The following is a 27,782-nucleotide window of genomic DNA, read 5'->3' on the forward strand; positions in this document are numbered from 1 at the left end:
TTGTTCAGTCTCACGAGTTTAAGAAATGATTTTTCCATTGCTTTGATTTGTGAAAACATCTCATTAAATTATGACATCAAAACATGAACTAGGACATTTTTATACTCATTTCCTTCCTGTGTGTTTGACCTGCTTTTATCCCTGTGACATTTTTCCTTTGCCTTTTTTGAAGACAGAATTTCACATAGTGTCTGCCCAGGGTAGTGCTCAGCTTCCAAAAACCCTCAGCCTCTCGAGTGCTCGAAATTGCAGTGTGAGCCACTGTGCCTGCTACTCTAGTCTTACCAAAGGACAGGCGGCTGTGTGTGGTCAAGGGCTCAGCCTTTGTTTCCTTATGATGTCTGTTTTTGCAGACTTACATTTTTCACACATTTCAGCTTTATCAGTCTTTTAAAATTGTTGTAGAGGCCAGAAGTTGGAATGCTAGCCTATTATGTAGATGATGAGCTATCATATGTCCCCTGTGGAGAATGCATGTGGCGACTTTCAGTTGTTTGTCTGCTCACACAGTAGGTGGTGCCTGGCCACCAGTAAAGTCCACACCTCCCTACCCTGACTTTGAAAATATTTTCCTATATGCTTTTCTATTGCCTCTGTGGGCGTCATACCTGCCTATCCCTTATTCTCGGTGCAGGGTGTTGAAATTCTGTTTTAAAGTCTGTCCTTGTTTACTCCTTTTGTGCACGGATGTGAGGGGCGATGCATGGCCCGGCAGGCACGGCACGTGGAGGTCAGAGGACAGCTTCAGGTGTTGGTCCTTGTCTTTTGCCTGGTAGGAGATGAGGTTTGTGCTAGTCACTGCGTGCCCAACTAGCTGTCTAGTGTGCTTCTGAGGACTCTGTCTCTACGCATCTCACCCAGGAGCCTGAGATTATAGATGCACTCACTCCGGCATCTAGTTGTATGTGGGTTCTGCACACACATTCAGGCCCATCAGCTAGTGAGGAAAATGCTTTACCCACTGAGCCATCGGTCCAGCCCAAGAATTTTATTTAAATATTTTAGATTTTATTTACCTTACAAGCATAAGTGTTTTGCCTTGCATGAATGTATGTGCCCCATATGTATGTCTGTGCTTGCAGAGGTCAGAAGGAGAAGTGGAATTTTCTGGAACTGAAGCTGTGGATCATTGTAAACCTTCAGATGAGTGCTGGGAACCAAACCCAGGTCCCTTGAAGAGCAGCACGTCAAACACTCCTAACCACTGAGCCATCTCCACAGTCCTCTGGAAGAGCAACAAGTATTCCTAACCACTGAGCCATCTTTACAGTTCTGATTCTGGAAGAGGAATAAATGTTCCTAACCACTGAGCCATCTCCACAGTCCTGATCTGGAAGAACAACAAATGTTCCTAACCACTGAGCCATCCATCTCCACGATATTATATTGTAAAGGTCTGACAAATGGTGAGCAAGGCCCCAAACATGAAGAGTATGCAAAAACAAGCAGGCAGCAGTTATATCAGTGCAGTTTTGATAGGCTAAGGTTTTGGTTTCTTTGGATGGCTTCTCCACTTGAGAAATGTGAGAAATGTTCAAAGGGAAGCTAGTTTACACGACACTTGGCCCCATAGGACATGCAAATCAGAGTGGAAGGATTCTTTCCCTTGAGAGTTGATAGTCTAGAGGAAGTAGACAGACCACTGACGGGGACATGAGCGGGAGAGCTGTCAATTAAGATATAAAAGGAGCATCACTGAGAGGTTTGGAAGAAGGACGAGAAAGAAGTTTCTGGATGTTTCTCTTATGTGAACACCGATGGAGAAAGTAGAACTCAACACTCTGCTCTGAGTTAGCAATAGGGTCAGAATTAGCCACTTAGGACATCCCCAGGAAGGAGACACGTAGTGAAAGGCTGTTTTGTTAAGGACAGAAACACCAGTCACTGCTGCTGACTCTGAGCCACAGCAGTCTGCTTGCAGGGACGGTCATGGTTCCTAGAACAGTGGGTAAAGCCTGGAGGACTGCTCAGCTTTGTTTGACTTCCCAACTTGAAATAAGAGTCATCTGGAAAGAGGAAAGATCAGCTGAGAAAATGACTCCCTTAGACTGGCTTGTAGGCAAGTCGGGGGCGGGGGGGCGGTGTTTTCTTGATTTAGTGACTGATATGGGAGGGCCTAGCTGACTCTGGGGGCCATGCTAGAGTGGTATTGAAGCAAATTGTGTAGACAACGGGGGGAGCAGGTAGTAAGCAGTGTTCCTCCAGGGTCTCTGCTTCAGTTCCTGCCTTGGCTTTCCTCAGTGATAGAGTGTGACCTGGGTACATGTAAGCCAAATAAGCCCTTTCCCCAAGTTGCTTTTGGTCATGGTCTTTTTCATGGCAATAGAAAACAAATGACCCTTCAAAAGTGTGACTAAGCCGGGTGGTGGTGGCTCACACCTCTAATCCCAGCATTTGTGAGGCAGAGGCCGGAGAATCTCTGTGAGTTCAAAGCCAGTCTTGTCTACAAAGTGAGTTCCAGGACAGTCACAGAAAAACTCTGTCTCAAAACAAACAACAAACAAAAAAACCAAAAACCAAAAGAAAAAAAAAGCTTAACGAAACGCATTGCATTTATAGTTGATGCAGTGAATTACAAGCTATTAAAAGCTGGCCCTCGCACGACTCTCTTCAGAAGTGGGGCCAATGGGCTGCTGTTGCACAGCGTGGATGTGTTATACTGCATGGATGAGGTACTGCATGGTCCAGGCAGCGGGTGGGAAGAACATGGCTTTCCCAGCAGTGGTGGTTTCCCATGCTGATGAAGGATACTGTGAGCCGGGATTTCCAGGTCATGGAAGCAGTTATGGTAATTATAAAGCTGCTGGCATTCCTGAGCTATAGAGACAATCCTAGAGAAGGCCTATGAGAGCCTGTTGGAGATTCTGGAAAGGCAGCTCATCTCCCCATACCTGCTTGACCTCTATCAGCCGAGGTCATTCTCTTTGACCAACCAAGCAGGCAGCTTCCAAAGGGACATAGATGGAGCAGCAAGGGAGGAAGGGGACATGCGTCTAGTCAGTTAAATCACCCATGGTTTTTATATGAACCCCCACAGCTTTTATATGAACATAAACTAGGGGAGCAGGTAACAACAGGCTTCTTTAACATTCTGTTGCCTAGGTAACTGTATGACTCAAGTCACATCCACTTGGTCACATAGGCAGAAACACCTCCTCTCCAGGTGACCTCATAGTTAACAATGGATGGCGCAGAATCACATTAGCAAATCCTGACTGCCTGTCAGGATGGCACCTAATTTACCCAACTTTGAGAGCCAGGCAACCACCTCCTGTGTGGAAGGTGCAAATTGTACTTGTTAGTCTCTCAGATTCTCTGACTGACAGTCAGTGTAGGAAAATGGGCCTGCATTTCTCAGCCCCCCACACCTCGCTCAGTTCTAGATCCATCCATTTGCCCACGAATTTCAAGTTTTTCCTGCTGTGTAGTACTCGATTGTGTAAATGTACCGTATCTTTTTTATCCATTCTTTGATCAAGAGGCATTTAGTTTGTTTCCAGGTTCTGGCTATGACAAATAATGTTGCTCTAAACATAGTTGAGCTTCTGGAGGTTGCTCTGCAATCCTGGAGGTTATTCAGGCCTGCTACCATTGAAGTTACTTGTTTGGGCCTGCTCCCACAAAGGTCACTGGTTTGGGCCTGCTCCTGTGGTGGTTGCTGCCTCAGATCTCGTCCCACAAACATGGCTGGCTCAGGACTGCTCCCATGGAGGTTGCTGGCTCAGGCCTGCTTTGATTGAGGTCGCTGGCTTGGGCCTACTCCGGCAGAGGTCACTCATTCAGACCTGCTCCCTCAGAGATTGCTGGACTGGACCTGGTCCCATGGAGGTTGCTAGCTTGCTGGCTCAGGCCTGCTCTTGTGGAAGTTGCTGTCTCGAGCCTGGTCCCATGGAGGATGCTGGCTCAGGCTTGCTCTGGTGGAGGTCACTGGCTCAGGCGTTCTCTGGCAGAGGTAGCTGGCTTGAGTCTGCTCCTGCAGCTGTCCCTGTCACTGGCCTGGGCCTGCTCCCAAAGAGGATGCCGGCTCAGACTGGTAACACATTTTCTTTATCCGTTCTTTGGTTGATAGACATCTAGGTTGTTTCCTGTAGGCAGAGTTTGGCCAACTCCCAAATAACCACATGGAGACTTCTTATTAATTATAAATGCTCAAACGTAGCTTAGGTTTGATACTAGCTAGCTCTTATAACTTAAATTACCCATTTTTATTCATCTGTGCTGTCCCAAGGCTTGCTTACCTCACGTCCTGCTCACTCTGCATCTCATGGCGTCTCCTCAGACTCCTCAGACTTTGCCGTTTTTCTTCTCAGTGTTGTCCTACTACTCTGGCTCTCCCGCTGGTCAGAAAGAGACATAAAGCAAACAAAAGCCAGCCTACAATTCATAATCCCACTAAACCTAGACAATAACGAGGACACGAAGAGAGACATGCATGGTTCTTAACTACATGGGAAGTAAAAAAAGTTGAAGTCTCCTGAGTAAATTGGGAGCGTGAGGACCTTGGGAGAGGGTTCAAGGGGAGGAAGGGAGGGGAGCAGAAAATATATATAGCTCAATAAAAACAATTTTAAAGGGGAAAAAAGAAAGACATTTAAAAAATGTGTTACCTTTATACAATGGAGTATTACTTATTTGTTAAAAACAATTATCATAATAAAATTTGCCAGCAAATGGTTAGAAGTAGAAAAGATCATTCTGAGTGCAGTAACCCAGACCCAGAAAAACAAATACAGTATGTATTCTCTTGTACATGGATATTAACCATAAAGTAAAGGATAACTATGCTACAATCTGCAGATCCAAAGAAGCTAAGTAACAAGGAGGGCTCAAGGGAGCACATGAGAGGAAATATAATAGATATCATAAGTAAATGGGGGAGAGGGGTTGGGCATGGGACAGGAGTGATCAGGTAATGGGGGATGGAGGGAGAGAGTCCGGGAAAAACAAGTGGAATAGGGGCTTCTCTCGGATGAGCTAGAAACCTACTGTAGTGGAATCTCCCAGAAATCTATGAGGGTGAGCCTGGCTAAGACTCCAACAATGGGGAATAGGGAACCTGAACCAGCCTGTACTTGGAATTTTCTTAGGGCTGCCAACCAGCTCCCAAATAAAGACCCAGAGACTTATTATTACGAATGCTCAACTTTAGCTTAGGCTTGTCCCACTAGCTCTTTTAACTCAATTTAACCTGTTTCTATTCATCTACATTTTGTCTGATGTCTTTTTATCTTTCTTTCATTCTGTATGTTCTACTTTCCTACTTCCTCTGTGCCTGCCTGTCTGGCCCCTGGCATCTCCCTGATGTCTCTTTTTCTTTCTTCCTTCTTCCTTGAGCCTAAATTCCTCCTCCTCCTTACTCTCCATGCCCAGAAGCCCTGTCTATACCTCCCTCGCTATTGGCCATTCAGGTTTTTTTTCTATATGGTTTATTTATTTTATTTTTTTTGGTTTTTCGAGACAGGGTTTCTCTGTGGCTTTGGAGCCTGTCCTGGAACTAGCTCTTGTAAAGACCAGGCTGGTCTCGAACTCACAGAGATCCGCCTGCCTCTGCCTCCTGAGTGCTGGGATTAAAGGCGTGCGCCACCACCGCCCGGCATGGTTTATTTTTTTATATTTAAAAATTTCCATCTCTTCCCCTCTTCCTCCCCTTCCCTCCTCTCCTTGGCCATTCAGGTTTTTATTAGATCAGTCAGGTACCTCAAGCAGGCAAGGTAAAACAGCAACACACCTTTACATAGTTAAACATATTCTGTACCACTGGTCATCTCCTGCAACAGGCAAGACCTCCAGTGGGGTGACCCCAACCAAGCCCAGTAACCTCTGATGTACAGTTTGCCCTGCCTACAAGATAAGCTGGGACAAAGGTGGCACAGAAATTATGGGAGTGGCTAACCAATGACTGGTCCAGCTTGAGACCCATGCTATGAGAGGGGAACCCACCCTCGACCATGCCTTGAGTGTCAGGACCCAGAGGCTGGACAGCCCAGAGACCTAGGATAGAACCAAACACGATGGCAAAAAAGGAAAACGTCATTGAAATGATTTCTAATGATATTTTGCTATACTCAAGGGTCATTGCCTAGTCCAATGGTCATCAGAGAGGCTCCACCTGGCAACTGATGGAAACAAATCCTGAGACAGACCCACAGCCAAATTTTAGGTTGACCTTGGGAAATCCCATGGAAGAGGAAGAGTGATGGGGAACCTCCTTCAGCCAACGGCCTTTAAGAGTCTGGACCAGGTTGTGGCATGACTTAGGGTACCAAAAAGCCACGGTCCCGCCCAGCTCTCTCTCTTCTTCCCCCGTTTCTGTTTCCTTAGTTTTCTCTTTTAATAAAGAAAAACCTTAGAATACTCTATTCAGAGTTAGTTTGGGATTATTTGACTTGCATTCCCCCCCCCCCCCCCCATTTGATGTGTTCAGCATCAGAAGAGGAAGAGGAAGAATTATGGGAGCCAGAGAGGCGGAAGACGCCACAGAAAACCACACAGAGTCAACTGACCTGGGCTCACAGGGGCTCACGAAGACTTAAGCACCGACCAGAGAACTTGCATGGGACTGACCTGGGCCCTCTGCACATGTTGCTGTTGTGTGGCTTGGTCTTCTTGTGGGACTCCTGGCAGAAGTAGCAGTGCTGTTTCTAACTCTGGTGCCTGCTCTTGGGACCCTTTCTTCCTGCTGAGTTGCCTCTTCTAGCCTTAATAGAGGAAGTGAGTATCTTGCTGTAACATGATCTCCTATGGCTGGCTGATATCTGTGGAAGCCTGCATTTTTCTGAAGGGAAAGGAGAGAAAGTAGATGGAAAGAAAGGGGAAGATTGTAGGGAGGGACTTGGAGGAGAGGAGGCAAGGGAACCCGACTGGGCCGGGAAAAATTAATAAAAAAGAGGGTGGAAGCAAACAAATACACACATATAAAAAGAAGGTACCTTGAATATTTCTGAATTAAGAAAACCATGAACATTTTCTCCCATAGCCAAGCATCTGCGATTGGAGCAGCTGCTGCAAGCTGCTCTTCAAGTTTCTTGGCTTTGCACCACCACATTCTAATAACCAGTCATCTCTTAACCAAAAGACGGGGCAGCCTCTCTGCAAACAAAGCCGAAAAATGCCTTCCCCCAATGTCCACTTCTCCCTAACTTATCATGAGAATTTAGAAATATCTCTACTGGGCACAGCTACCAAAGTTAGATGCAGGCTAACTTGTCTTTTGAGACAGGTTTCAGCTAGCTGCCTTGGAACTATGTAGCCTAGTTTGGCTTTGAACCCAGGGCAATCTTTACTTGGTGCTGGGATTACGGACATTGAGCCCCCATGGCTGGTTCTAAATCGATGTTTCTCATTCTGCAGTGCTCATGACTGTATACAGTGTGATTCTGTTAAATGAACACATTAACCATACACACCACTGGAATCCACAATGGTGTTTGCACACGTGTGACAAGCATTGGTCATACCTAGGCATTCCTCTCCCACCCTTACCAGTGTCCCCCCAAACTCCTCCCTATTCACTCCACCCCTCCCCTCCCCCTCAGTGAGTACCTACCAATGAGTATCTTTTGAGTTTTTCCTTTATAGTTCCACGTATAAGGGAGAACTTGTTTTTGTGGTTTTGCGTACCATGGTATCTCTTCCTGATTTGTGGCAGATTCCAGTCCTCTGGATAGCTGAATCCACCATGTATCTGCACACAGGCACTGGGACTGGCTCTGCAGCAGTTATTACGGATATCAAGAACTATAGTAAACACTAACAGGCATTTCTTTTTGCCTGTGGAGACTGGTACAGCTGGACCACAAGTGAGCTCAAGTTCTAGGTTTTTGAGGAAGCGCCCTACTTCCTCATAATGGCCACACTATTTCTACTCCTCCCACAGAGTCTTTTGTTTTCTCCACGAGTTCCATCCTCTTTAGCATTTATCTTTAAACATAATCTAGTTCAGTTCATTAGAAACTTTCATTGTCACGGGGCCTCCCCTCTATAGCAGAGTTGTCTCAGGGAGCAGGCTGCCTTGCATGCAAGCTGTCCTCTGTCCTGTTCTTACTGACGGACCACGTGGCAGTGACGTGACGCATGGCCCACGCATGACTGGATACCTTCATCTACTACACACGTGGCCATCGGTACCCTTCTGTTTCTGAGGACGACCTGGAGAGCTACCTGTGGCCACAGTGCAGCCATCAACCTGGGTTCTTAGAAGAGGGAAAACAGAGAGGGGCAGGGAGACAGAGACTGCTGGGCTGGTGGCCTCCCAGAACTATTAGTAAAGCAGAATCAATCATTGTTTGAGCCACTGTATGCTTTGGCTGATGTTCCCAGCACACTGCATGTACAGGTCTGTCTTTAGTCACGGATTTAACATCTGGGATCCCCAACACGTCCGCTGGCACTGCGGCCTTCTTTACCCGGCACTTCCACCGTAGTGGCTCTGTCATCTCATGGGGTGGAACTGAGACCCAGATGAGGGCAGACACAGTTATAATCAGTCTTCCACTCAGACACCAGAAACCTCAACCTGCTTTCCAGTTTCCCTTTCTCAGCTAGTCTTTCCAGAAACTCTCCTCCAATGCTGTCCTCACCCAGCTATGCTGGCTTCAGATGGCAGCCAGTGACCCCCAGCTATGCTGGCTTCAGATGGCAGCCAGTGACCCCCAGCTATGCTGGCTTCAGATGGCAGCCAGAGACCCCCAGATGTGCTGGCTTCAGACAGCAGCCAGTGACCCCCAGCTGGGCTAGCTCCTAGCCCTGTGGCCTGGCAGCCTGTGATAACAATAGAATTCCCTTTCCTCTCTCCCTTTCCTCTCTCCTTCCCCCAACCACAATGACAGTGTTGGTTATAACTTAACCTGTGAACACACTTCTGATTAGGGCAGCAAAGTTGAGGTGGGAGAGGGAGGGGCCTGCCAATGCAGAGACAGGATGCATATGCAAACCTGTTACCCGGGAGGAAGTCAAAGGTGCCACCACGCCCCCGGAGCCTCCTCAACTTAGGTGGGCGTAGCAGCAACTGCTGTACTTAGCAAAAACCAGAAGGCTCAGAAGTAGAACATGCTGGGAGAAGTGGGGAGACCTGTGTGCTAGAATGGGGGTGACAGTCAGGATTTGGTGAAGTAAACCAGGATGGTGCTCAGAGAAGCCCTGGGTACCTTCTTGGAGCATGAGTCCAGTCCTTCCTGCTAGGCAAAACCAAGCACAAGCCCCGCCCCCCAGGGGAGCTGTTGGTATTATTTTAAGGTGTGTGACTTTTGTCCATACTGCAGTTGTTCAACTCTGCGAAGCTGTGTTACTGTGCCTGTCTAAAACACCTGATGGTTCTAATTAAGACACGAATGGCCAATAGTGAGGCAGGAGCAAGGATAGGTGGGGCTGGCAGGCAGAGTATAAATAGAAGAGCTGAGGAAGAGGAGTAAGGAGCAAAAGAGAGAACAAGGGGAGGAGGACACCAGGGGCCAGCCACCCAGCCACCCAGCTATACAGCAAGCCGGGAAGAAGGAAGTAAAGAAAGGTATGCAGGAATAGAGAAAGATAAAAGTCCAGAGGTAAAATGTAGTTGGGTTAATTTAGGTTAAGAAAAACTGGTAAAACCTACAACTCACAATCCTAGAGAACCAAGACAACAATGAAGACACTAAGAAAGACATACAAGGATCTAATCTACATGCGAAGTAGAAAAAGACAAGATCTCCTGAGTAAATTGGGAGCATGGGGACCATGAGAGGGTAGAAGGGTGATGTGGGACTCCCCTCTGTATGCTGTGAATACCACTGGTTAATAAAGAACTGTCTAGGGCCTGCACAGGGCAGAACAGAGGTAGGTGGGGGTGGGGTGGGGTGGGGTGGGGGAAGAAACTAAACTGAATGCTGGGAGGAAGGCAGTCAGGAGAAGCCATGTAGCCCCGGAACTTTATGGTAGGCCACAGCCTCGTGGCAATACACAGATTAATAGAGATGGGTTAGTTTAGATATGAGGTAGCCAGAAATACGCTTAAGCTATTGGCCAAACAGTACTGCATATAATATGGTTTCTGTGTGATTATTTCGGTTCTGGAGAGTTGGGAACAAACAAGTGGCCCTCCTACAACAGAAGGGGAAGGGAGAGAAAGGAAGAGGAATGGAGAAAAATATATAGCTCAATAAAAATAATTTATTTTGGTAAGAAACAAGCCAAGCTAAGGCCAGGAACTCATAACGAAGAATAAGCTTCCATATATAATTTATTTGGGATAAATCTGGGGTGGTGGGCCCCTCAAAAACAGAGAGTCACACAATAGGGAGTTGATTGCTCCTCTCACTACGCCTTGGTCAGCTGTGTATTCTGAACATTACTGTAGTGGAGACTTTACAGCTTCTGTCTTAGCGCTCAGAGAGGCAGAGAGGCTGGGAGTGTGGCGTGGTGTCGCTCAAAGGCAGGGAAGAGCAAGCAAAATCATGGCCCTTACGCCAGCAGGGCTTTTGACATACCTCATGCCTGGTGGCTGGTGTGACTGGACCCACAGGGAAAAGGCTGAGTTAGGGTGCGGATGTCCCCAGCTCCCAGAGGCCTGCATATTGTTAAGGACACGGAAGACGCCTGAACTGGCTGTCCAAGTTTAAAGTGTAGTTTTATTTACAAAGTGAGAGGACGCATTAGGAACAGATGACACAGGGACAGATGGGTATCTGAGAACCCTATCTTCATGAAAAGTATATAAATATATTACAGGACACTATATATAGTAAACATTAGAAACCGATACAGTAAACATTGCTAGTTTCTTCTCTATGCCAATATTACTGTCATTAAAAGCTTAAATACTGGCTTCAAGTATCCTCTATAAAATAAATCTACTTTATTAAAATACTGGAAAAATTTCCTATAAACAAGATTTGATACATTAAAAATAAACTCATTGTCTTTGTAACAAAGTCCACTATGATCAAATGCTGCCTCCAGCTGAAGACCTGCCGTGTTAAATGAGTTTTGATAACCATCAGAGGTTAAAGTGGCTGTAAAACACCACATCCCTTGGCTTTCTGGCAGAAGCACCCTCCTCTAAGGGTGAGGACTGTGAATGCTTGGCCTGGCTGCTCTTGTCTGAGTGGAGCAGGAGTCAGGTGGAGGCAAGGAGGGAGGGAGGCTGCTCTCGGTCACTGTGGGAGCCATGGCTGTGCCTTCTGCTCCTCAGCCTGCAGGTGAGTCAGGACGTGGAGGATGACTTGATAGCAGAAAACGTACTGACCCTGTGGGGGTGGGAAAGGCGGAGACGAGGAGGCTTCATTTGCACAAGTTTATACACACTAAGGTTTGAGAAGGTTGGAAACAGGAACTTTGTTTAAACACGAGTGTAAGAGTCAGGGCACAGAACTGTATAGTACCACAAAGATTACAAACAACAAACTGATAAAAAAGAGAAGGGAGGGTGGGTGCCAATGGGCTATGTGCAGAATGATCCTGCATCGCATAACTATCCTAAGAAGTCCTGCCCTCTGTGATTTTGTCTCATTGCTTGGTGCTGGGGACCAAAGCCAAGGCTGGGCTCGCTAGGCAAGTGCTCCTCTACTGAGCTATCTCCCCAACCTCTAAAACCTAGATTTTCTAGGTCTACTGAACTCATGTTCTTGCTTTAAAATGCCAATAAATTAGTAGCCAAGACTCTATTAAAACAAACTTCTTTAAATATTTCAGAGCAAAAATATAGAAATAAAATTTATTTAGTTTTTTTTTTTTTTGAGACATGGTTTTCTCTATGTAGCTCTGACTGTCTGCTCAGTAGACCAGGCTGAACTCAAACTCAGAGATCTGCCTGCCTCCCAAGTGCCACCACCACTTGGTTTAATTTTTAGAAGTAAAAATTAAAATATAGTATAATTTTAATACATAATAAAATAACACAATATTTAAGTAATAAATATAAAATAATTTTTCTTTCAATATTTTTGGTCAAAAGAGTAAAGAAATCGATGAGCTTTGATAAATGAGTCCTTATGGTGAAATTAATGCCTAAGCTGATGATACTGATATCTGAGGTTTTCTTGTTATCTGGCAAAGAATTAATGACAGAAAATAAATGGAAAGGAATCACAATGAACTGGAAAGATGACCAGCAATTCAGAGCACTGCTGCTCTGCAGAGGAGTTTGGCTCCCCACATCCCTGGACGGCTCACAGCTGCCCGCAACTACAGACCTAGCAGAGCTGAAGATAAAGTCTTAGCAAATAAAACAAAGCCCACAGCATATTAAATGGAGAGCAATAAAACAATAACCACAGCGGGAGCTCAGCTGTAACTTGCCCACATGTGAACAAGAATTCTACGCAGACCTGAGACATCAGAACTTAGCAGAGAGGGAGCGTTAGCCATCTTCAGCCTCCCTGATTTTCACCTGCGTTCTAGCTTCTGTGTGCTCACTCCCATGCTCACTGTGACTCCTCATTGTGGCCATCACCAAGTCCCTGTCACACAAGTCTTTCTGGCCACAGAATACTTTGTAGCCAATTGTCTTGCTCACCTTGTAACTGATTCTCTAGCCCTGTCCCTGCCCCGCACAGCTCATGTTCTAATGCAGGGCTCCAGCCGTCACTCACTATGAGCCCAGTCACTCCAGGAGACAGGCCTGTGGCAGCTTGCCTATCCGGCTGGACAGGCGCCTTCGTGAACGCACAGACCCACTCCCTGCAAGCAGGACACTGCCCGAGAACTCACCAGCTCTTGGCTTAAATGTTCTCTCTCTCTCTCTCTCTCTCTCTCTCTCTCTCTCTTATAACTTTACTAGATTTGTTCTTTTACAAATTCAACATGCATATAACACATTCTAATTCTTTCTCTCTGGAATAACACCACCTTTTTATTCATTCTCTACCATGGTTACCACCCTCCCTGCTTGCTACAGGTCCCTTTTCCTCATTCGTTTGTTTTTTTAATTTGTGATCAGGGTCATCTATACGATCATGAGTTTGGGGGGTCTATCGACTTTAATCAGAGTCATCTATATGATCATAAGTTTGGGGTGTCTATCAACTTTAACCAGGGTCATCTATACGATCACGAGTTTGGGGTGTCTATCCACTGGAACCCACAGGGCTCATGTAGGCAAACAACTGAAGGAGGGGTTACTTTTTAAAATTTTGGACAGGGTCTCACCATGTAGCTTTGGTTGGCCTGGAACTCACTATATAGAGCAAGCTGTTCTCAAAGTCAGAGGCATGGGGCACCAAGCTTGGAGGGTGCTACTTTCTTAATGATGTCACTCTGTTTAAAATTGTGTCCCCAGACACAGTCTTGGCTAAAGTGCTTGTCACTTTCAGAGCTATGTGATGGCCCGCCACACTCACCACCCACCCCACGCATTGTCTCTGGTCCTGTAGCAGCCTGTGTCTGACTCAACAATAGGCTCTGGGAGACGCTGCTGGTGCACAGATCTCAACAGCCTGGAGTGAACGAACACGTAGGCAAAAGAACACTGCTCATGCCAATCAGTGTGTTCTCCTGAGCTCCGACGGCAGGGCTAGAAATCAGTTGTTGAGCCTCAGTCTGAGTCAAAACTGTCTACAACTAGAAAGGTGCGCAAGCTAAGGACAGCAGTGCCTGTGCTTTTAAGAGGCAGACAAATGTGACTCTGTGGACATGTTAAGAACCATTTCTGTGTTTTAAATCTACCACACAGTCTCCATATAGAAGAAAGGGAGGGTGGAGAGATTGAGCAATGTTAAGCTCAAGGTTAGAAGAGTGTACTTTCTGTACCAGGTGGGATCAGTTGGGAGTCACTGGGTGATTCCATCCACAGTCAGTTTCAGGTAGGGAAAAACAACACAACACTAACAGCCTGAGGGAGCCGCCTGGCCAGCACCCTGCACAGAAGATGGCAGAGCCATCTTCACAGTGCTGCTGTGGCAGCTCTGCCCGTCCACTCCCTCATGGCAGAGCAGAGGGCAGCAGCCTTTGTCTTTTAAAGCCCGGGGGTGGGGAAGGATGCCCTCAATACGTCTCTAGCACATCCACTCTCTGTGACCACTGCATTTCTTCTTCCTCCCTCTCCTTCCTTCCTCTCTTGTCTGCGTGTGTGTGTGTGTGTGTGTGTATGTATATGCTGTGTGTGTGTGTGTGTGTATGTATATGCTGTGTGTGTGTGTGTGTATGTATATGCTGTGTGTGTGTGTATGTATATGCTGTGTGTGTGTGTGCTGTGTGTGCACATGTGTGAGGCCAGAGCTCACAGATCTAGCCAACCTGGCTGCCTACTGAACCCCAGGAATGTTCCACCTTCCCAGATGTTTTGTGGTTTTTGAGGATCAAACCCAGGACCTCACACTTCACTGAAGAGGCTATTGCTCCTGCTCCCTTTCTCCATTTTTTTTAAATTAAAAATAATATCTAAAAAGATAATCTAAAATACTTAATTATTTTCTGAATTAATACTCATGCTGAAAGAAAAAGCTCTTTATGACAAGAGATGTTTGTTTACACTGCAATATGGAAGGAAATCTTAAAAAGATCACTGGGCAAAGCGTCAGACCTTTCCTGATCTTCCAGCTGCCTGAGAAGCTGCGGCAGGAAGAGTGAGCCCTACAGTTCCAGGTCAGCCTAGACAACACAGCAAGACCATCCCCCAAAGAAAACTATAACAGAGAACAAACGTTTAAGAGCACTTTTAAAACATGAGAGTCTTAAAAATGGATCTTCATTAGCATATGGGGACTCACCTCTGTCTGCACCATGCCATGTCTTTGTAGTCTCATGCAGCGCACTAAATCAGAGATGTCGAACTGTGGGGACACAGAGCAGCGTGTTAGACACAGAGCCCGGAAGATGCTCAGCTGACCCAATGTAGAATTCTTTTTTTTTTCTTTTAAATAAATCATCCCAGCAACAGTTTCCCCTTCTTCCCACAATCCTTTCTCCTCCACCCCCGTTTTGGTTTAAGAAAGGGCAGGTCTCCCATGATTATCAACAAAACATGGCATATCAAGTTGCAGTAAGACTAAGCACCTCCTCATGTGTTAAGGCCGGGCAAGGTGACCCAGTATGAGGAGCAGAGTTCCGAAAGCCAGTAAAAGAGTCAGAGACAGCCCCTGCTCCCACTGTTAGGGGTCCCACAAGAGGACCAATCTACACAACTGTCAGTTAGGGGTCCCACAAGAGGACCAATCTACACAACTGTCACACAAGAAGACCAAGCTATACAACTGTCACATATGTCCAGAGAGCCTAGGTCAGTCCCATGCAGGCTCCCTGGTTGTTGGCTCAGTCTCTGTGAGCCCCTAAGAGCCCAGATAGTTGATTCTGTGCATTTTCTTGTGGTGTCCATGACCCCTCGGGATCCTACAATCCTTTCTCCCCCTCTTCCACAGGATTCCTCAAAGCTCAGTGTTATGTTTGGCTGTGGCTCTGCATCTGTTCCCATAAGTTGCTAGATGAAGCCTCTCTGTTGACAACGGGCTAGGCACCAATCTGGTGCCCTCCTTACCACTGTCTGAACTCTTCTGCATGTAATGACCTAATGAACTGACTTCTTATGATATCATTTATGGTGTTTCTAAGTGTTGGGAGCAGTGAGACCCCAGATCCTGAATTTCTTGTAATCCCCTGATCTGAGTGCCTACAGCTGCTCTGAGCACGAGACCTTCAGGAGTTCCTGATGGTAGGAGAGTGGTTTCTGGTGGGTTTGGCTGGAGCATGGCTATCTCTATATAATCTGCCCCTGAACAAAATAAAGGGGGCATTCTTGGGGAATTCAAGGATGACCCGTGTCTTTGTCTCTCCTGCCCTTGCCCGAATCTCGCGAACTGGGTAAAAGCGCACTGAACGCAGACAAGGGGGCGCGGTGCGTGGCAATTGGTGGTCCCAGCAGAGATATCGGGAACTAGGGAACGCTGAGAGGTCGCCCTCAGAAGGTGAGGGTAGATTGGGGTATATGTGTTAATCCTGACGTCCTTCGCTCGGTTTGACAGCAAGCGGAAGTCAACCGAGAAAGAGGGGTAAACGAACAGGGTTGTCCCCGGCCAGAGGGGACGTATGTATTGAGAAAAGATAGAAAGAATGTATATAGCTTAAAAAGATAAATGTGTACAGATGTATGATATGTTGACTGTGTTGTCTTTTGTGTTCTGGACTGGAGAAAGACATTTGATTCTAGGAACTGCTAAGAAAGGTATCTTTCTTAAAATATGGGTTTAAGAATTTGATGTTTTGGAAAGGAGGTTCTGTTTTTGTCTCCACAGATGATGAGAGTCTAAGGATTTATTCGATATTCATGTGGCTTGAATCCCCGAGACCTCCTGAAATGTTGGCAGTGGAGTGTGAGCGGCGGTGGCTCCAGGAGGTGGGCGCTGAGGGCTGCGACATGCAAACCCCGGGACCTGCCTCGAGGATCGAAGAAGCAAGAACGCTAGGCCCACTCCAGCGCGGGCCTCAGGGCGCAGAAGCGCAGCACAACCTCTACCCGTGTCTGAACGCTACTGGAAAATGGCAGTAAATTGCAGTAAATATCCCTAAAAATGCAGCGTCCCCACTCAGCAGGAAGTAGCCAGACAGATTGACAACGCCCAAATTCCCTAAGTGGGGCCCCTTCAGTGGTTGCAGAGCAGCCTGCTTCCCTGAGTTCCACTCCACTCCATTCACCAGTTTGGACCCAGAAGGAATGCAGCTGGGGCTAGAAGGCAGCTGGAGCAGAGCTTTGCTAAGTGGCTGTGGTGGAAGGCACATTGCCTCAGCCCAGTCGGTGCCTAGCCTGGCGGATGCCACAGCAGCGCCTGAAGTACATGTTACCTGAAGATACTGACCCCTCATCCCCCCGAATACTTAAGATCAGGCACTGTTTTATAAAAAACTTAGGGGGGAGATGTTGGGAGCAGTGAGACCCCAGATCCTGAATTTCTTGTAATCCCCTGATCTGAGTGCCTACAGCTGTTCTGAGCACGAGCCCTTCAGGAGTTCCTGATGGCAGGAGAGTGGTTTCTGGTGGGTTTGGCTGGAGCATGGCTATCTCTATATAATCTGCCCCTGAACAAAATAAAGGGGGCATTCTTGGGGAATTCAAGGATGGCCCGTGTCGCTGTCTGTCTATGTGTGTTTGTGTATTTTAACCTCCTGCCCCTTGCCCGAATCTCGGTAACAGGGTGCCAGCGCATCAAACGCTGTTTGAAAACCTTCAACAAAAGTTCCTTCCTCTGAAATTTAGTTCATTTCTTAAACTGTAAGTGCTGGGCAGTAGCGGTGCACGACTTTAATTCCAGAACTTGGGAGGCAGAGGCAGGTGGATCTCTTGTGAGTTTGAAGCTGGCCTGGTCTACAGAGCGAGTTCCAGGACAGACTCCAGAGATACACAGAGAAACCCTGTCTCAAAAAACAAAACAAAAACATAAGCAATATTTCTCACATACTGCTGTTTTGAGTAAAATTCCAAATCTTTTAAATTTAGCTGACACTGAGCAGTCTGAAGCAAGGGCAGGTGGACTTCTGGGTTCGCCTCAGCTTCAGTTATCATGGTTTATAATGGAATCAAGCACGAGACAGAACAGCTCCATCCAAAATCCTTTAGGAGACATGGTTTTAATCAGAGTATATATATAGTTAAATACAAGGTAGATTTTGACAAGTAGGTTTTATACTAACTTATGATCCAGAAGTACAATCATATTGTTATTTGCTATAAAATGTGTGTGTGTGTGCATTGTTTTGAGACAAGGTTTCTCTGTGTTGCTCCAGCTGTCCTGGAATGTGCTCTGTAGCCCAGCCTGGCCTCCAAGTCAGAGATCCACCCACCTTTGCCACCCAAGTCCTGGGATTAAAGGCATACACTGCCACTGCCTAGCTTTTACTTTTTAAAAATAAGAATAACTATTTTTAAATATATTTAAAAATATATTAACATTAATTAATAGAGCAATAGATTAACATTAATTTTCAGACAAAAACATTATTTACAGGTAACAACAATAACAAAACCCAGTATTTTCCTCTTCAAAGTGGACTGTCTTTTGGACTTGGGTATTTCCTGTAAGCATGGCAACACTGACGTTATCTTACAGAGAAACTGAAGGGACTGCAAGGGGTAAGGAAGGACAGCGCCCACAGAGCTTATACGCTTTTAAATACCCACAGTATTAAATGGTAGATTCAACAATATCTTTACTCACGTCAAGATCTTGGCTGATTAGTCCGAGGACCACGTCTATGCATATGAGGGTTCCTGAACGTCCAATGCCAGCGCTGCAGTGTGTGATGACTGGACCTGACCTGTGGACGTGTCTCATGTAGGAGATGAACGTGAGCAGGTCGTCTGGCTGGGACGGTGTGTCGTGGTCGGGCCAGGCAGTGAAATTCAGATGAGAAATATGGCGCACCTCTCCTGTCTGAAAGTGTGAACAGAGTGAGCTGGTTAGGATGTCACACCGTTCCTAAGCCAGGGCCTCAATGTTAGTGTCACACTGTTCCTAAGCCAGGGCCTCACTGTTACAGTCACACCGTTCCTAAGCCAGGGCCTCACTGTTACAGTGTCACACCGTTCCTAAGCCAGGGCCTCACTGTTACAGTCACACCGTTCCTAAGCCAGGGCCTCACTGTTACAGTCACACTGTTCCTAAGCCAGGGCCTCACTGTTACAGTGTCACACCGTTCCTAAGCCAGGGCCTCACTGTTACAGTGTCACACTGTTCCTAAGCCAGTGCCTCACTGTATTGCTCTTTCAAATCTTTTCAAACATACAAAGAGTATATTGATCAGAGCGATAGGAAAACTGGAAGGAATGAAAAGGCTTCATAAATACATAAAGCTGGGCATGATAAAATATACCTAATTTCCAGGGTTCAGACTAAGAGAGAAGGGCCACTTAGAGATACATAACAAGATGTCACCGTGACCCAAAACAGAACCGACTGAAAGGAAATGCACAGAAAACCTTATCAAGAGGGCTTCTAGTTTTACACCACCACATAGTCCTAGAAGGCTGGGATGGTATTCAGGCTCTTGTATAGACTAGGCAAAAGCCATACCTAGTTATTGTGGGCTCATTTAAATTAATACACTGATAATATTCAACATTAGAACTGTTCTTTTTTTTTTTTATTTTCCAGTTAGGCCCCCCTTCCCCAGGATCCTCTGTGGCCGGATTATTTCCTTCAGTTTTCCTCAACTGCCACCTCAGCCCCCACTGACCCACCACTGCACCTACAACCCACATCTCACTGTGTGTCAATTGTTTTTTTCCCTGCTTGATTTTCCCACAGCGCTATACCGCCATCTTCTCCTACTCAGGAACCGAGCTTCATGAGGTATGGAATAGCTTTTGACTGTTAAAACTGCTGAACCCCTGGGATTCACTTTGGGGTGTGAGTTCTATAACCACATGTATAATATATGGTCAAATCACTTGAGGAATAACGGACAGCTAAAGTCATCTGAGCAAGGGTGACAGGTTTATCAACCTGAGCAAGGCTAACAGGTTTATTAAAACATCTCAGTGTACCTAAGAGAATGTGCACTTTTTATATGCCAATTAAAAATGTCTAGGTTTCATAAAAGAGTAAAACCTTGACCACTTTGCTAAATAATAAAACAACGGAAATTCTCACATAACATTGACATGCCAATAGAAGAGAATCAACATACCTTCTTCTTTTCCCTAGAAAATAAGAAAGGGACAGCTCAGTTTGTCACACAGGCACAGGAACCTGAGTTTGGATCCTAGCACCCACAGAAAGTGATGGGCATGGCTATGTCCCTTCAATCCCAGTGCTGGGGAGACACAGGATCTCTGGGGCTGACTGGCAGCAGCCGGCTAGCCAGTGCAGCTCAATCTGTGGGCTCACATTTAGTGAGTCCCTTTCTCAAGACGGAAGGTGGAGAGCCATAGAGGCAGATTTGAACATCAACCTCCAGCCTCCTCATGTGCTTGCACATAAGTGTACTTATACACATCTATGCACACTCACAGGCACAATATACATAAAGAAAGAAAGAAAACGGCAAACATGGCGGCACAAAACTCCTATTTCTGGGAAAGGTAGGACCAGCAAGGGGTGCAGTGCTGAAGGAACGAACAGGGTGGCTTTGTATGAGAGACGGACACTTAGCTAACCTGCACTAACTTCATCCTCCGTGTTTGTATGAGGGACAGTCACTTAGCTAACCTGCACTAAATTCATCTTCCGTGTTTGACAACTGTAGCTGGAAGCATCTAAATGACAGTCATTATGGCACAACTGTCCAGACTAAATACGGTGGCTGCTTTCACAAGGCATGATTGAGAATCAGAGTTTTAAAAACAGTTTGGATTAGTCTACTTAGATACTAGACCTTAGGGGAAGAAAAAAAAAAAGCAAGTTTCTATGTATGTTACTGCTTCTGAACCAATACGCACCATTTATTCCTAAGCAAGGAATCCACTGAATTCCTTTCACCCCAGCAGCCAGGAGGTAGAAGCTGGAGGATCAGAACTTTCGGGCTGTCTGTAGCTCTATAGTGATTCTGAGGCCAGCCTAGGCTATGTGAGATTGTCTCAAAAACAAAATCACAGCAGATGACCTGCTTCCATGGCAACAATCCCAGTAAACGTGCAGGCCTTTCTGAGGAGGCAAGGACTAGGAAAAGCAAAGATGACTCACCTGAATATCCTCCAGGGTTATCACCCTGACAACGAACCCCTTCAGCTGCTGCATCCTCAGGAGGGCCAGGCGCAGCCTCTCATTGGCCATGGTGGTCGTGCCGAGGATGTTCGGCCAGTAGCGCTGGCATTTGACCTTTTCTCCTTCCACCTCTTGTGTCATCATTGCTATCACGGTGGAGCTCTGCTCCCAAACCATCTGCCAGAAATCCCCCACGGTAGTGGGCAAAGGCCCCTGGCAGGCGATGTAGACGAATTCCTGTGTCCCCACTGGGATCCTGATGAAACTGGCGTTGATGTAGCCACCTTCATCTCCAAGAGGCACTCTTGTGGTGTCATCTGTGAATGTCCACAGCGAAAGGTCCATGTCATGATCATGCACGGGCACCGTGAGTTTCACAAATAAGCAGTCCAAGGCCACGATAGCTCCTGGAGCCCTCTATGGACTTGCCGCCACACGAAAACACACAGCAGCGGCCCACGTTACATTTATGTTTTTGTTTCATGTATCTAAGATGTTAGCTTGGTGGCGTTCTATGAACCCTGGGATTTGCTAACATACATTTTACATTATATATAATAGAGTAAAAATGTATACTTAATGTGATAACATATGCAACTGAAATTAAACTTAACACATATAAGTAGAACGTCATAGTAAGGAATCAGAGAAGCAAACACAAACATCTTTGCTACTTCCTTGTCAGTATCTCCATGCCAATGATCATAGACTCAAATGATGGGACAAACGCTTTCACGGAATAAAGTTAGCATAGAAATGATACTATCCAAGCGTGACTGACATATCCGACTCCCACGCAGACCTGAGACACACTTTTTATTTTGTCATTTTGTATTACGTGTGTGTGTGTTTTGGGGGGAAGCATGTCACACAGCACATGTGTGGAGGTCAGAAGACAACATGACAAGGTTCTCTTCCCTTTCACCATGTGGTCACCAGGGTTGGTATCCTTCCCTGTTGCGCTGGCCTCATTTTTATTTTAAATATTTATAAATTTAACAAGTAATTTGGTGGCAATCAAGGTAAAAACCTCTAAAAATAGATTTCAAATTTATTGCTTGCCCTTCATCTCTCAGTTCACAATTTACTTCCTAACAATAAATTAATTACTTTTGTACTTATAGTTTGTCACATTCTGACTTCAAAATACAAATCTGAATGTATCTTCGTCTCATAGCGACAGCAACAGCTAAGTACCTAATGCTCCATTTATTAAACTGTCTTAGAGTCTTTAAAGACAGGGCCTCTCTGTGTAGCCCTGGCTGTACTGGAACTCACTATGCAGATCACCTTGAATCTAGAGATCAACCTGCCTCTGCCTCTTGGGTGCCAGGATTAAAGGCATGTACTACCATGCCAGTCTCAGTTTTCACAGAGAGCTTTCAGAATGAATTTTATGTTTTCCATCTTGACTGAAAAACTCAGTTGCATATTCTATACGACAAGATTGCCATTTCTGGGCTGCAGGGATGAAAGGATCAGTGTCACACCCTACAACACAAAGTGCTAATATGGAAGAAGATGTCAAGTTAAAATTTGGGGACACACACACACACACGCACTGAAAAGAAAATCACATAGTTGGCTAAAACGATGGGTTGAAAGCATTCCTTTTATTTCCTTCTAGACTCCAAAACAAATGAAAGGTTCACACAGCATGGCAGGTCATCAGACACACGCATGCACATGGCTGCTCTTTACATGTCTGTCAACTTAAAGTAGAATAAGCTAATGGTGAGGATACACATAAATCCAAGGATGATCATTAGGAAGCAATTAATATGTATTTAAACATGAATAATATACACACACTTTGTGTGTAAGAATAGATATACATGTGTTTACATGCACATGTGTGTGCAGAGCCAACTTCAAGTGTCATTCCTCAGGAGCCTTTACCATCTTCCTGAGACAGGGCGGCTTGCTGGGACCCGAGTCTTGCTGATTAGGTCGAGCAGGCTGGAGAGCAAGCTTCAAGTAGCTGTTTGTCTCCACTTCTAAAACGCTCTACCAACTGAACTCTCTCACGCTTGCCAATCAACTTTGGAATTACTGATTATGCATCACCAACTGACTTTTTAAAAAAATATTTATTTATTATGTATACAATAATCTGTCTGTGTGTATGTCTGCAGACCAGAAGAAGGTACCAGACCTCATTACAGATGGTTGTGAACTACCATGTGGTTGCTGGGAATTGAACTCAGGACCTTTGGAAGAACAGGCAATGCTCATAACCACTGAGCCATCTCTTCAGCCCCACCAACTGACTTCTAATTAAGAAATGGTTTTGAAAACGTCAGGAGTACCGCAACGAATGTCCAAGATGGCCACGCTGAGCTCCAGAGTCTCAGAGCACGGGAAAGGGCATTTGCTCTGTAATCTACAGACTTGTTACCAGTGAAACGCTCTGCCTCTGTGTGCACGCATGTACTTATGTGTGAGGTACAACGGGTCAGGCTAGCAGACTAACAGTTCACACTGCACATACACTCAATAAGAGTCACACAGGAACTCACAGGGAACACACACTCAGAGCCACACTGGAACTCACAGGGAAGGATATTTTTGTATCTGTTCTTCCTTCGGTTTTCCTTGGTCTGTCCAATCAGGCACTGATCCAATGGTTTTAATTCTTGAAGATTCTACAATTAACAAAATGGACATAAGGTTAAATTTGTGACTAACGCCATAATTTGTGTCTGTCATACTGATCAGGGCTAACTGTGAGTGCCCGAGACTTCAGGGTGGATTTGGTGAGCTGCTGCTGAGCCTATTAACTGCACTACCTTGACCGGACAGAGGAACTTTGGGTGACTGTCTAGGCAGCGAGTTGTCTCTGTCATTTCTAGAGTTTTATAAGTTACTTATTTCTTGTTTACTTAGGTAGCATTATATCCTTCTGGAGTCTTTGATGGAGTTGAAGAATAAATAGATAGTTATAGATTTCCTTAGTTATGATAAAAGATAAAATAGATTTAAATATTGTAACTGTAATACTTGCTTGATAACTGTTTTGTTATATGTAATTTTGCTATGTTAAAGTTGAAGCCTTTCTTTTTTGTTTAAACAGAAAAAGGGGAAATGATGGAGGAGAGTTATCTGTCTATGTTTCTTTCATTGGTTAATTAATAAAGAAAACTGCCTTGGCCCTTTAAGAGACAGAAAATTAGGTAGGTGGAGTAGACAGAACAGAATTGTGGGAACAAGGAAGTAGAGTTGGGGAGACGCTTCAGGCAGTCTCCATAGGGAGTCTCCATGCTGCTCCTCTCCGAGATGGACGCAGGTTAAGATCTCTCCTGGTAAGCCACACCTTGTGGTGCTACCCAGATTACTAAATATGGGTTAAAGGAAGATGTGAGAATTAACCAATAAGAGGCTGAAACTATGGGCCAGGCAGTGTTTTAAAAGAATACAGTTTCCGTGTAATTATTTCGGGTGTAAAGCTAGCCGGTGGCCGGGTGGCAGGACGCAGCCCTGCCGCTTCACACTACAGATTCCAGCTCACTTAACGGACAGCATTTTTGATGCTAAGTTTTAACTTCAGTTTAAAAATGTCTGTATATACATTTAAAAAAACCCTACAGAAGCACGTTTCTCTTAAGCCAATATCTGGAGTATCATCTGTCACAGGGTCACAGGACACGGTGCGTAGTATTGCTGTAGACAGAGTAATCTGTAGGGTCACTGGCCATGGTGTGTGGCATTGCTGTTGTCAGACAGTCCACTGTGCAATGGTCAGTTCTTCCTCATTTTCATCTATCTTCTCACTCAAAAAAGACATGATGACTGCCTCTTCTGTAGACATGCAAGGCTCTGTGACAAGTAAAGGGACAGCTATAGCTCTCAGGGAACTTACAGCTCCAAGGGCAAAATGGAAATAGCAAGTGTGGCGACATGCCTGTTAGAAGTCAGCAAGGTGCTGGGGAGGGGAACAAAGCTCTTTGTTAGAGAGGATGTGCTGGAGCTTCTGTGACAGTGTTCAACCCCAGCCTTAAAGAAGACAATCTCATCTCTACAAGATGAGATTAGAGAGAAGGAATATACACCCTAGCTCCCAAGTGGTCCCGAGGGGTACACCCTAGCTCCCGAGTGGTCCCGGGGGGTACACCCTAGCTCCTGAGTGGTCCCGGGGGGTACACCCTAGCTCCCGAGTGGTCCAGGGGGGTACACCCAGCTCCCGAGTGGTCCCGGGGGGTACACCCGAGCAGGCTCATACACAGCAGCAGCTCTCGGTCCAGTGCCTCCTTCCAGGGACAAGAAGGGGTGAGCCATGAAACCAATGGTTTGAGGGACAGGGACAAGGTTACCACAAACCACAGTGGGGTTGCATTTTTCCTGCCGTAAGATTGCAGGAGCAAGGGCTGCAAACTGGCATGCATACCCCAGAGGGGCCATGTCTAGCTGCAGCAACTCCTTGTACCAACACACCCCCTGCAGAAACCAGGATGACTTTGAACTCCTGAACCTTCTGCCTTCAACTAGCAAGAGCTGAGAACACAGGCATATGTTATCATAACCAGATTGTTTTTATTAAAAAGACTTTATATTTGAGGAATGGAGGGTATCATTAGAAAAATCTATCTAGTCACGAGCAGTTAATATGATCCTGCTTAGTCATCATTAGATATGAAAAGGTGATGTGTCTAGAGGTGGAAGTCAGCCGTACAGGGTAGTGCTGGAAAGCGATCGGTATTTCCAAAGACATGGAAGTTTTTCCAACCCTTGGGCTAGCAAGGACACATTCTCCATCAAATAAATGTACATGCCACTTACCTGTAGCTCCTGAGCGGGGATCCCTTGATCAAGCAAGCCTTGAAGTGTGCGGATGGTGGCCTGCAACTGAGTGCCGGTGTACTTGCCCGACGGAGGGACTCTGACCACTGGCAGGGCAGCCAGCTCCTCATTTGTCAGAAAGGGGCGATCTACCAGAGAGGACCAGAGGACTCTTCAGTTCTCCCCAGAGCAGGCTCAAGGAATAGGAGAGCTCCCTGTGCCTGTTCTCATTCGCCATCGTCCCACACAAAGGGCGTCTCTATAAAGCAGCGTGGCTGACTGGCGGACGACCACAGTCCACCCAGTCTCTGTGACCACACCAGCTGCTTTACCCAGCACTGAAGAGCTACGGCGTCCCTGCTCACAAGCCTGCGAGGCTTGCGACTCCCAGCTATTCATATTTTTTGGAAGGAGCACATGTTCTTTTCTGCTTGACTTTAATGGCACTATTTATATTAGGAAAACTGTCAGGATCGTTTATCATGAGCTACAGTGGGAGCATGACGCAATTACAGCTCATAGCAACTGATAATGCGGATGTCAACCCACCCGAGAAATTATTCTCAGATGGAGGAGCCCTGCCTGGCAAAGCCAGCAGTACCACTGACTCCAAAAACTGTTGCTTTCATCTGTAATTTTGCTTGTGCAATAAGAGCTATGGTATCTCCCTGTTACTGTGTATTTTCATGTAATATGAACATGTATCTCATGATTACATCTCAGTCTTACGGGCACACATATTGTGGATGGTCAAAAGGATGACGTTCTCTCTATACTATGTTCTCCACATTAGGGTAGGAAACTTAGAAGCATGTTCTCTATCATTAGCCTTACTGATGGAGCAAGTGATCCAGACATGCGTCCTTGTGGACGGGTCACAAATGGAACTTTCACAAATTTTACTTATGAAATTGCAGGTGTCTGGCCTTGTAGGACCTAAGCCCTTCAGAGGATTTATGATGAATTAGAATGGTGTTACAGGCGTCTGTCCTTGTTCTATCTTAGCCCTTCAAGAGATCAACAGCACTTAGCTGACTAAGCATGTCCAGATATTATTAATCACACTTAAGAAATGTAAAATAAGGGCTGGAGAGATGGCTCAGAGGTTAAGAGCATTGCCTGCTCTTCCAAAGGTTCTGAGTTCAATTCCCAGCAACCACATGGTGGCTCACAACCATCTGTAATGGGGTCTGGTGCCCTCTTCTGGCCTGCAGGCATACACACAGACAGGATATTGTATACAAAAAAAAAAAAAATTTAAAAAAAAAAAAAAAAAAAAAAAAAAAGAAATGTAAAATAATACATGTATTTTGTCTTTTCCTTAGATCTCTATGGTTTAGTTTTCTCCCTGTAAACTGTAAGCAGCCCTCTTAAAAGACGGCTGGGGACCCCTCACAGCCGCAGCCGTGGTTCGCTACAAACTAGCAGTGAGCATTGCTACTATCTTCAGAGAATGCCTGTGTCCCGAGAATTTCAGTGAACATTGCTACTATCTTCAGAGAATGCCTGTGTCCCGAGAATTTTCCTTGTAGTTTTTTTTTTATTATTACTAACCAGTTGCTAATGAATAGATGTATTTATGCTTGGGAATTTAAAACAGCAGAAGTAGAATAAGAATGTAGAGATAGAAATAAGAATGTAGAAGAAATAAGACAGAGAAGTAGAAGAAAAAGGAAACAATGTAAAATAATTAGAACAAGAATGAACTGGAACAGAGTATTGTAACAGAGAACTGGAATTAGAATTGAGACAGAGAAGTCCCTGTCTTTGCTCTAATTAGAGCAACAAAATTATAGACAATTAAGACAGAAGAAATAGGGTAGAGGCAGCAGAATAAAGAGAGTAACGGCACAAGAATAGAAAGAATGTGTGAGAGAAGAATTTTTTCCTACAGCCACCAGACTTTTTAGTTCCTACACTTATTCGGCTTCTTTTTTTGAACCCTGAGTAAAAACCTTTAAGGCAGGCCCTTGAAGGTTTCCGATAGAAACCCCACCTAGTTCCCGTTACTTCTCTTTAGAATCTAGGCTGGGGAAGAAGGAGACTGCTCAGAATACAGGCTTCCTTCTCAACCCACTCTTGGCATTCAGGGCTGAAGCCCTGGCCTGTGGCGCTCTCCTCCCTGCAGAAGAGTACTTTTCTTGGGCTATTCAGGGGCTGAATTAAACAAAGACCCTGGCAGAGACTGGCCCGAGTGAGCCTGCCGTATGGACTATTCATAACAGCAGTCAAACTACTATCCCAGGCAGAGGAAGACTCCACAACTCACTGACTGGTCAGGACGCAGACATAGTGCAGCTACTGTGCAGGTTGCAGAGGTGCTGAGCACCACAGGGAACACAGGGCTGGGCAGGACCCCAAAGCTCAGCTTCTAGCTGGGGCATGGTTAGCGGTAATGCGCTCTCT

At 45.7% G+C, this 27,782-nt stretch overlaps 1 protein-coding gene across 5 annotated transcripts in view; it reads right to left on the reverse strand.

Moving 5' to 3' along the window:
* Positions 1–10,583: 10,583 nt before the first annotated feature.
* Positions 10,584–27,782, reverse strand: part of Ptpn13 (protein tyrosine phosphatase non-receptor type 13) — a 178,070-nt gene continuing 160,871 nt past the window's right edge. For all 5 annotated transcript variants that reach the window (XM_038346696.2, XM_038346705.2, XM_038346688.2 and 2 more), the window contains 6 exons: positions 25,377–25,525; positions 23,155–23,245; positions 20,580–20,917; positions 18,114–18,329; positions 14,679–14,741; positions 10,584–11,219 (listed from right to left, as the gene is read on the reverse strand). In XM_038346696.2, coding sequence (XP_038202624.1) covers positions 11,127–11,219; positions 14,679–14,741; positions 18,114–18,329; positions 20,580–20,917; positions 23,155–23,245; positions 25,377–25,525 — 950 coding nt within the window. In that variant the 3' untranslated portion in view covers positions 10,584–11,126. The remainder of the gene's footprint in view (positions 11,220–14,678; positions 14,742–18,113; positions 18,330–20,579; positions 20,918–23,154; positions 23,246–25,376; positions 25,526–27,782) is intronic.

This window comes from Arvicola amphibius, chromosome 1 (assembly GCF_903992535.2).
Source record: "Arvicola amphibius chromosome 1, mArvAmp1.2, whole genome shotgun sequence".
NCBI classification, from domain to species: domain Eukaryota; kingdom Metazoa; phylum Chordata; class Mammalia; order Rodentia; family Cricetidae; genus Arvicola; species Arvicola amphibius.